We start from the raw sequence: 10,836 nt of genomic DNA, 5'->3' as shown, positions 1-10,836 counted from the left end.
CGGAAATATTTTTATTTTAACGTTAAAATACGTTATATGTTTCCACCATGTATAAATTTAGTTGTGATTTTCTTGAATTTAAAAGCGTTTTAGTTAACTTTATTTGTAAATCATTAAAAAATTAAGGTTACATTTTCAGATTTGACATTCTTTTTAACGAAATCTATCTTATCTAGAAACGAGAGCAACGTTTGTAGCCTTATTAAATGTGTTCGAAAATTGGTTAGAATGGATAAGATTTGTATGATTATAACAAAGGAAAAACTCTTTGTTTTAAGGATAAACAAATAAAACCGTATTAGTAAAAATATAACATTTTTTTAGATCTAAAGTAAACAAATAGTACTTGAAATGTTAACTCTTGAGTGGCCTTATTATTCTATTGCTTTAAATGAAACAAAAACATGCATTTAATACACACCCATGTGATCTTTCAACGGAGAGAAGCTATACATAAAATGAGTAAGTACCGAAAAAAATGCAACATAAATTAAAGTAGACAATAAAGTCGTTTATGACAACAAACAATATGAAATATATTTTTTTCTTTTGACTTCAAAACGTCAGTAAAAACCTTATTCGTGTCGATGAAGTATAAGATAACCTAAACTGACATTTATTCTACTTTCATATACAAGAAATCAGAGCCTATATTGCTCGAGTGTCCTTAACCTTAATATTAAAGTGTTCGGACACATTCAAGGCTGTTCGTGACCATAATGTAAAATTTGTCCAGTGAGGATATTCATACACTTATCCGGTTAAAGACGTCCATGGTTCCGCTTTGATATAAAAGAGGATGAAACAAATGGGCTTCATTGTGAACTGATATCATTCGATCAAGACTAACATCAGATAAAAATCAATATGTTCAAATACGTAAGTGCCAATTAATATTATCTAAAAAAAATTCTTTGTCTATGATTTTTAGTTGAATGAGACATTTTATTTCGAGTATCAACTATAAAAAAATATAAAAGCAGTAGAAAAATGCGTTTTTGTACTTAAAAATAAATTTTAATTATATGCATTATACATGTATCTGCACATAAAAAAAGTTATGTATAGTGAACATTGAAGTTGTGAAGAAAATTATTTAAACTGGAACAGGGCTAGATATACCAAAATCAAAAAAGTAATTATGTATGTATAATGTTGCTTTGATCTTTACAGATGATTTTTGCTGCTCTCTTGGCTTTCGCTGCAGCTAAGCCACTAGTAGTGGAATATCCGCTGTCATCTGTAGCTTACTCCTCACCAATAGCAGTGGATTATACGATTCCAGCATATTATCCTGAGTACGCTTCAGCATATGACTATGCAGCATATACCTACCCATATAGTTATTATGTACGCTGAATTTTATCTTCTTACAAACGATGGACCCATAATTGTACCCACCAAAATATTTTCTGATTACAATATTAAAATCATTTAGATCAATGAGTGTGTTTTTAATACATTTTCAAAAACTAATTAAAAATTTGGGAGTAAATTAAAATAAAAATCAATGCCCAATAAAAGCAACAGTAAATTGTTCGTTGATTTGATTAGACTTTCAAAAAAAAAATACACAAGTTAAACCTCTCACGTTCAATTTGTTCACGTGATCACGTGTGACACGTGCCAACTGAGTCTTATATTTTGTTGTGTCAATAACACTTTAGTTTTGATATAATTGTTTCGTATTCATAGTAGCGAAGGAAATGAATAAAAGCTTGAACCCCAAAGTCCAACACAACCATTGCCTAATTCATTACATTATTGTGAGCTAATTCACGTAATATTACCATAACACAACAAACTAAGAAGAAACCTTAAAAAGAACATTTCATAGAAATTTCCATGTTTTCTTTCAACTGCTGTTTTCATATTCATAACGAAAATTATTATATCATTTTAAATTCTATATTTTAAAACCATCGTCTTGCTTAGTTAGAGTTTGTTTAATTCTTAACACTAGATTTTTATTGTCATATTAATGTTACGTAATATTCACTTATATTGGGTATTTAATTTTTTCTTATGTTATAAATAATTGTATATAAGGCTTTATTAGGTGTAACATTTCAAATCACAAAACAAAGAACCAATTCTCGAACTCTTCAGTAATTTACTCTAAGATCATAGATACATTATTATATAGCATAGTATTATACAAAACCTTCAAGTATGATTTTCTTTCGGGGGCTCCAGATGGTTCCTCAAATGAAACAGCCGCTAAGTCTTTAGTAATAATCGCAAAATAAAATTACTATTGTATTCCTGTACACAATTAATTCTTTGGTATGCTTTATAAAAACTCTATTCAACGAATTTCCCATCTCTGTTGTTTAATTGTTTTTGATTGTAATACTTCGCCTTGTTTTGTATGCCGTTTCTTTTTTGTTTAGTTGCATAATAATTTAAATTTACTTTCATGTACTTATGAAGTTGTAATATGTACTGTGTTATAGTTACTTTGAAAATTATGTTTGAAGAAATTATATCGAATATATACTACGAATAAAAAAATAACATGATTGTAACTACCATCGTAATACCTTTTACATAATTTGTATCTTGTTATCGAATAATAAATTTTACATAATTTATAAGATTGTATTTGTATATAATTATAATATTGGTATGTACAGAGCCGGCAAGCTCGTCGGGGCAATGAACTCAGCATCTCACAATATTGTCTTTAAGACTCTAAGATAATATTGAGTACATCGCCGTCTGCCGCTTTCCCAAAGTTTATAAACCAAATAATAGGTTAAACTATGATTTTAATATAGAAATAAGTTATTTTGAAACACATTAAATATTTGAATTAAAATTTAAATAAATAATATCGATTAAAAAATTATTAAGATCTGAAGAAAATATTTTATCACTTTCAATTATCTAATATTTATAATTTATCCAAATATATTATTAGTTTATAATATGGTAGAGAGAGAGAGTGAGAGTGTGAGAAAGAGAGAGAGGGGAGCTTGGACGGTGGAGTAAGCGTTTAAAGCGCGTGAGATAGGGTCCTCTTAAATCTACACCTGGGTTGCAAGTCCCAGGCACTATTAAAACTCCTCTCCCTACAACGCGATGGACCCGGCACCCACACGGTGAATCCATGAAATGCTGAGAATTTTCATCTTAATAAGATAAAGACAAATTGTAATGACTCAAATGTACAAAACGAGCAATTTCCGGGTGTGTATACAACAACAAAGCTTAGTTAAGGTTTTCTAAGCATATTTATGCTTTAATTAAAGTTCATATATATACTTCTTGAATATTTCCCCTGGTTGAAAATAAGTGTATTTACGAGTAGGTCATGTTTAAAATTCGCTTTCATTTCAAAATAACGAAAAGTTATTAATACTTCTTTTCAGCGACTGCCTAATTTACATATGTCAAGAATCACTTTTTACTCACGGTCACCGTAACCGTAACCGTGGCCAACAATACGGTTTATTTGTTTAAAATTTTATATACAGACAAAGGTTTTAATAACTGTCCAAAAAAAACGTTTATTGGTACCATCAGTAATAAACGGTGAATTAAATGACGTAAATTATGACGTTTCTGTAATTTCGTTACTATTTTATAGGCATTATACGTAATGCGAGAGCCAACAACAGCCTTGCAACTTTTGTGATGGGCAAGTTAAATATTTTGCATGTAATAAATACAGTTGTATAATGTAAATTAACTTTCACTGAAGACAATTTATGCTCTCTTAAATATACTTAAATTATTGAGAGCATTTGCGTCTATCGAATAATAAGTAAATGTAAGGGCGGGTATACGTTTGAATGGGTGATTTTTGTAAATTTATAATGTAACTAATATTATTAATATAATGTATACAGCGTTATATGTTTTATCTATATATACATGCAATACTTTTGTCTTCGTTAATATTTTAGAGTGTGATGTATGTAAAAGACGTTACTATTTTTTTATATGAAAATTTATATACAATTAGTTGTTACCGCATACCATACTTCTTAAGTTATATGATATTGAATATCCCTTGAAATTCATCCCAGCCCCTCCGAGTTAAAATGTAACAAAGAGACAGATAAAAGATAAATATTTCAAAAAAATCAGTATATATACCAGGTAAACATGAATTTGCATTTAATAGAAATAGGTTATTTGTAAATTATAAATAGACGCTCATATTTATTATATTCCTATAGATTTAGGAAGTGAGGAATGTAAGTCAACAAAGGTTGTTATGAAAGCAAAAATACAGCATTTAATCCCAAAGTGGCGAAACTTGTGGTTTGATTCATATCACGCGTTGTCCAATGCCAAAGACGATACGTCTTGTGCTATTGCGCCACGCTTAGTATAAAATGTAGTCCTTAACCATCACAGACTACCAGTTGCCTTTTTGCAAGTACAAGAAATAATCACAAACAATCAAAATGATGAAAATCGTAAGTAATTATATTTATTTGACTTTAATACGAGTTCAATATTCAGTAAAAGATCTGATTAAAAGTTTAGAAAAATAAGTTTAACAGAGAAACAGTTTTGTTACAATTATAAGATAGAGTTTTCTCATTCATTTATTTATTTCCAGATCGTCCTCGTTGCCGCGCTCGTCGCCATGGTATCCGCCAAGCCAGCTTTGTTAAGCGCTCCTCTGGTGGCCGCCCCAGCACCTATAGTTACAGCCAGCAGCTCTCAGTACTACCACCGCATTAACAATGGTCTTGCTGCCTACGTCGCTGCCCCTGCCGCCTACGTTGCCTCAGCTCCCTATGTAGCTGCCTCCGCTCCTTATGTCGCCGCGTCACCTTATGTAGCATCTCCCTATGTTGCGTCACCCTACCTCGCTTCTCCTGCTGTTGTTGCTGTCTAAATGATTGATCTGATTTTAATGTGATTAAACTATTTACTGACAATTTAAGATTTTGTTTTAAGTCTGCTTTTTGAAAATTATTTTAAGTAATTTAGGCTAATAAATTAAGAAAAATTATAATATTCTATGGTAAACTGAATATTAATTTAAATGGCAAAACTTTCATCGGCGAAAGAGGATGATTTATTCTGTATGGCATATAATTTTTAATTAGTTCATTAATTTTATATCAAGAACACCATGGATGTACTCATAAGAACCTTCAAACTTATCAGGAGCTATTTGAAATAAGTTTACCATTGATTAGTAAACTAAAACAAGGTACACTGCCCTGATCGATATTGCAACTAAGACCTGTAAGTCAAAAACCTAACATTACCTGAGGCTGCATTCGGACTACTCGTTGTCTTCCACGAAGCACAATAATAATAATTCAGTATTCTCTAGTCCTCGCACAGTTTCTGGACCTGCGATACATTTTGTGCATTTCACTGTATTCTCGTATGTCACCTGTTAACAGTTGAAGATGATTGTAGCCATATCTTTTCCCCATGTTTCAAAATTCCTTGTCCCTTCAATTCACGGTTATTGAGAAAAATGCTAGAAAACTAATTTGGCGGAGGATTTCCCGTTATCACTAAACTTGAAAGACTTGAATGTAAATTATCTTAGATATTGTAGGTATCTTTCCTCTCAAGTTTATGAAGAAGTTGGATGGCTGTTAGACGGCCAATGCTAGTGGTCGTAGAAAGATTGGTCGATAAGACCGATGTTTTTTAAAGTTTTTGCTTATTGAAGCTATTTGGCTAGTCGGTCGAAATTTTGGCGACGATCGGCAAAGTATTCAATACATTCAAATAGATTTTATTGCACTCTAATCACTTCATGGATGAGGTATTTGTGCTGTATAGAAAATTTACAAGTTTTACAATTCTTTGTTGGTTTAGATAATTACGGTATGAAGTGGATTAGTAGTGAGTAGCATGTGAAATGAAAATAAACATAAAAATAGAAAAAATGAAATTAACTATAGATAAGAATAAGTGTACCTGATATGTTTTCATAGTATTCAATTTAAAGTCAATGCTATGTAGAATATAATGCAACGAAAGAAAAGATCCTCAGTTCTTTTAGATGAGGAAAAATATAATGATAGCATCAATTATATAATATTATATATGTATCGATAATTTAGTATGCTAAATTATCGATAAGTATCTATGGGTAAAGAAGATTAAGTCAGAAAATTAAAGTGGCATCAAAAACAAATTAAAAGTTCTAAAATAGAAAAATTAAAAATAACATAGATTTTTTTTTTTGATCGAACAAACTGTGCCATCTACTTTCATTATTATGCTACACATTAAATTAGTTTACATTAAGGATTCCATAGGGAAATGAAAAGACCTAGAAATAAAGGAGTTAAACTTTTACTTTACAAATTTTATTAAACCTCTAAAAAGATTTTGGTATCCGGTCTATACTTAAAGATGCTTTTATTTTATGAAATTTAATATTATTTAAAATTTATAAATTAATGTCATATTTATTAAACATATCATTTGTTAATGATATCTAAGACTTTCGCGAGTATTCATTTAAAAATAACTAATATTTTCGGATGTACTATCGCGATAGGAACTTTGTTTTTTTATGTGAAAGGTGGCGAACGAGCAGACGGCCCACTTGATGAGTTGTAGTCACTGTCGGCCTTGGACATCCGCAAGATCTGTTGCGGATGCACTGCCAACCTTGGTTATGTAGGAAGAGGTAGGGGAGGTAGGGGTGGGAATAAGGAAATGGTATGAAAGGGTGTGAACTGACAAAGGGCTCCGGGTCTCTCACCCATCGGACCAAACGGACCCATTAAAGACTGCTGAATGCCGATCTTCTGTGAGAGGGTGGTATCTCCCTGGTCGAGCCTACCCATGTCCGATCTGTAGTTACTTGACCACAGCTAGGCTCTACCACCTACACTCTGAACTCCGAAAATATTACTTTTAATTAAATAGTGTCTATTACATTTTGATGATTTTAACCATCAAATAGAAAAATTTACCTGACGGGAACTGCTCATGAACGTCAATAAACTGCTCATGAATAGAATACGTTACCTAAAAAAATTCATAAAATATTTACAGATAATTTTTAAAAATTATGCTTTCATGGGAAAATATAATTTTCTAAGCTGCATTCAAAAATTTAAAACTTTTAGTTGTGTGATTAAACTAATGAGTTCTGGAAAAATATTTTTGTTCCAATAAAAAGATAAACAAAGTTATTTAAGTAGTATATAAACCACGTTGAAATGTATAATTTTAACCACGTTCTTTGAACCAATTTTGCCTTTTAAATTTTTTTTATTTTTATTTCCATACCTAATATCAATTAAAACTAGGGCATTTAAGTATATCTAATTATAATTGAATCACATAGTAATTTTAAAGGAAAGTAAAGTAAAAATTGACCCGTAATTCTTATCACGTTTATGCCAATGTCAGAAACGTAGCGGCTTGAAGTTGTTGGGCCATATACATAAATGAGTATGTAGATGCTATAAAAGAAGTCTTCAACCACCACTAACCATCACTTGTTTCTTACTCTTACAAGAAAAACAACAACAAAACACAATGATGAAGATCGTAAGTGTTTATCTTTTCTTATTTCTTCTTAAAACTATTTGTAGATGTTTATTATTGTTGGGGCTAACAAAAAAACATAATTTTTAAATTTCAGAACAGTAGAATTACTCTATCCTATCTATAGTATAAGTCAGCATTAAACGCAACTTAATACCTTAATATATTTTATTCAATACAAGTATTATAACAGTGTAAATATGTATATTTTCAGATCGTCCTCGTTGCCGCGTTAGTCGCCATGGCATCCGCCAAACCAGCTTTAGTCAGCGCTCCTCTGGTGGCCGCCCCAGCACCTATAGTTACAGCCAGCAGCTCTCAGTACTTCCACCGCATCAACAATGGTCTTGCTGCCTACGTCGCTGCCCCTGCCGCCTACGTTGCCTCAGCTCCCTATGTAGCTGCTTCCGCTCCTTATGTCGCCGCGTCACCTTATGTAGCATCTCCCTATGTTGCGTCACCCTACCTCGCTTCTCCTGCTGTTGTTGCTGTCTAAATGAATTCATCTCAATGATATATTAAAATGCCGAAACATATTTTGGTTTTTGATTTAAAATTTAATATCCTTATTATAATAAGTATTATTCTATTCTGGAATGCTGAAAATAATAATACAATATTAGAGTATATATATCTATAGTATATATATATATATATATATATATATATATATATATATGTATTTTTTTTGGATGAAGAAGAAGATATATGTATTTTTGTATATATATGTATAATAATCAACATTCTTTTTGTAGATTACATTAGTACACTCAAAAGAATTCATCAATTATTGCCATGTATATAGATTTAAATGACGAATATCTACTATATAGAAAAATAAAAAAAATTATAGGATTTACTTTAGTTTCAAGTACAAGATTGGTTTAAATTTAACAGTCTCCTTTATATCAATCATTCCGTTGACACAAGATTCATTATATCAATAAAACTAAATTCTAAAGAACGATTGCTAGATATTTATATTTTTGGCATTCGAAACAGGAACATAAGATTGATTATATTGAGAACTATTAGTTATAAGGCTTTTGTATATTGGAATTTTTATAACCGCTTATATTACCAAAGCACATTATTGTATGTTTCTCTAGATACTGTCTTCTTTTATCACTAGATAACTTTAACAACATCATAGAATTAGGAAACCAAGAATCGAGTTATCAAAAATAGTTTTTGTTCCATTTTCATTCAGGTTTACCCACAAAATTTAATGTTAAAAGATAAAAAGAAAAACCCTTTTTTTTATGCATAAATATTTATACATGAAGGGATTATTAAATTCACGGTATAATTAAAGAAAAGATCCTCAGAAAGTGACAAAAAATTATTTTGGTTTTCACATAGTTATTTTGAGTAATATAATTATCTTCTATCTGAAAAATTTTTTTTTTGGGTTTTCACAAAGTTATTTTTAGTAATATAATTATCTTCTATCTGAAAAACTACTTTCTCACTACTCTTCAAGTATTAAAATGGCAGATTATTGGATAATGTTTATCTTTTAATCAAATTATTTTAGACTCTTAAGAGAACGATTAGAAGCGACCGCTGTATAAATTTTAAAGCCTTATTATTTATATTCGGTTTCAAATTGTTTACTCTACGGATTCTAATTATCACAGATTTATGTAAATGTCACGTTAGAACTTATTTATGGCCTATTGTAATGATAAGTCTAGTAGTAGCTAAAGCTCGAACATAGCATGGATTAAAAGAGCTTTTTTTTATGAATGTTTTGGAGTATGTTAATATCCTTAAATTTCTGTATGTGTCATGAGTTTATTTGTATTTTAGCTTTTGATTGTAATCATTATTTGGTGGCGGGCAACCAATTTGTAAATTGGATAAATTGCTACAGAACATTGAACTTTCGTGGCTTGTTATTTTGCAATTTTTGAAGCTATAATCTTGCATTTTTTATACAAGAGAAAAGACTCCTTGTTTTAATCACCTATTTAAGGCAAATGGATCTATATAGGGTTGGTTTATAACGGGAGGTTAACCACAGTGTACAACCATTCGCTTCCAGTCCTCTTGACTTTGTTTTTACGTCGGTTGCGATCATTACTTTCATAGATGAAGTTTTGCACTCCTCCTCCTGCATGTTAATCTTTATCTTACAAAAATAGAAATTACTTTAAGACTCCCATACCTTTTTATATGGCATATAATTTAATATTATCCGTGTGTGTAAAAGCATTATCAATTTACTGTTATGGTGGTTTAAAGGGTTTCTATCCGGCTACTAGTTATTTCCATATTAGCTTCATTTTATATGCGCCCTACTTCTATATAATTTTTCGGACTATATAATCTTATATATAAAATTCTCGTGTCACAATGTTCGTTCCTGTACTCCTCCGAAACGGCTTTACCGATTCTCATGAAATTTTGTGAGTATACTGAGTAGGTCTGAGAATCGGCCAACATCTATTTTTCATACCCCTTAGTGATAAGGGTTGTTCACCCTTAAACTTTTTTTTTTTTAAATTTTGGAACGAAATTTTTTTTTATAATGTGGCATCAAAAAATACATACAACCCTAAATTTTTCCTTTTTTATCACCAATCCCTATTTTTTTATATATATGTAAACACAATACGAGTGTATGTTTGTTTCGGCTAATATCTAAAATGGCTGAACCGCGTTAAACGGGACTTATTGACAGGTAGCTGATGTAATAAAAAATAACTTAGGGAGGCAGGGCGCATACGGGGCTTTAAGTTTTGTCATAGTTTCTTATTATTTTTCTTACACAGATGGAGTCGCGTAACAGCTAGTTTTCTATATAATTTGGAAGATTTCTAATCACTCTCTATCAGCTGAGTTAAAATCATCGACCACACTACTGGTCTATTTACACAAATAGAGAGAACAACTGCTCGACTCCTCACAAACGACGGATAGCATATGCTTGTATACCCAGTGTCATATCCAAGTCTCCCATGGCGAGGGCCCTCAGAAAAAGGTCTTTTAAATTTTTTCTTAAATGAATCTTCATGTTCACTAATTGTCCACAGCTAAAAAAACTTTCACATAAATTAACGTATTTTTTATTCCGTTCACTATGTGTTATAATCACATATTTGACTGAGACCAATGGTTTTTATTTGGGAAGAAGGGTGGCATAGCTTTTTGCCTTTCTTACTATTATTGTGGCATCAAGGTTTGCCATAATATTACCAAAGTGTCAAAGTGTGATGTGTCTCTAAGAAATCATATGTTTTATGAGGTAAATAAATTTGCTTCGTTGTTTTCGATTACATTTTATGAGTGCAAAATGTGTTAGTAAGTAGAATAAGTAAATAAATTCAATACGTA

At 30.9% G+C, this 10,836-nt stretch overlaps 1 protein-coding gene across 1 annotated transcript; it reads left to right on the top strand.

Moving 5' to 3' along the window:
* The first annotated feature begins 4,369 nt into the window (after nt 1-4,369).
* On the top strand, nt 4,370-8,033 carry LOC116772755 (calphotin). Its single transcript, XM_061522336.1, has 5 exons — nt 4,370-4,430; nt 4,577-4,855; nt 7,306-7,328; nt 7,410-7,500; nt 7,712-8,033. The coding sequence occupies exons 1-5, from the start codon at nt 4,419-4,421 to the stop codon at nt 7,991-7,993; spliced, it is 687 nt and encodes a 228-aa protein (XP_061378320.1). The 5' UTR covers nt 4,370-4,418; the 3' UTR covers nt 7,994-8,033.
* The last annotated feature ends 2,803 nt before the right edge of the window (nt 8,034-10,836 follow it).

The sequence above is a fragment of the Danaus plexippus genome, chromosome 12, assembly GCF_018135715.1.
Source record: "Danaus plexippus chromosome 12, MEX_DaPlex, whole genome shotgun sequence".
Taxonomy (NCBI): domain Eukaryota; kingdom Metazoa; phylum Arthropoda; class Insecta; order Lepidoptera; family Nymphalidae; genus Danaus; species Danaus plexippus.
Note: the sequence above shows the minus strand (reverse complement) of the source record. Positions and strands in the feature narration are given on the sequence as shown.

Coding starts and splice junctions, on each gene's coding strand:
- LOC116772755 (XM_061522336.1), top strand. Junction 4,856..7,305: donor CTCCTGCTGTTGTTGCTGTC/TAAATGATTGAT, acceptor GTAATTTTAAAG/GAAAGTAAAGTAAAAATTGA. Junction 7,501..7,711: donor AAAACACAATGATGAAGATC/GTAAGTGTTTAT, acceptor GTATATTTTCAG/ATCGTCCTCGTTGCCGCGTT.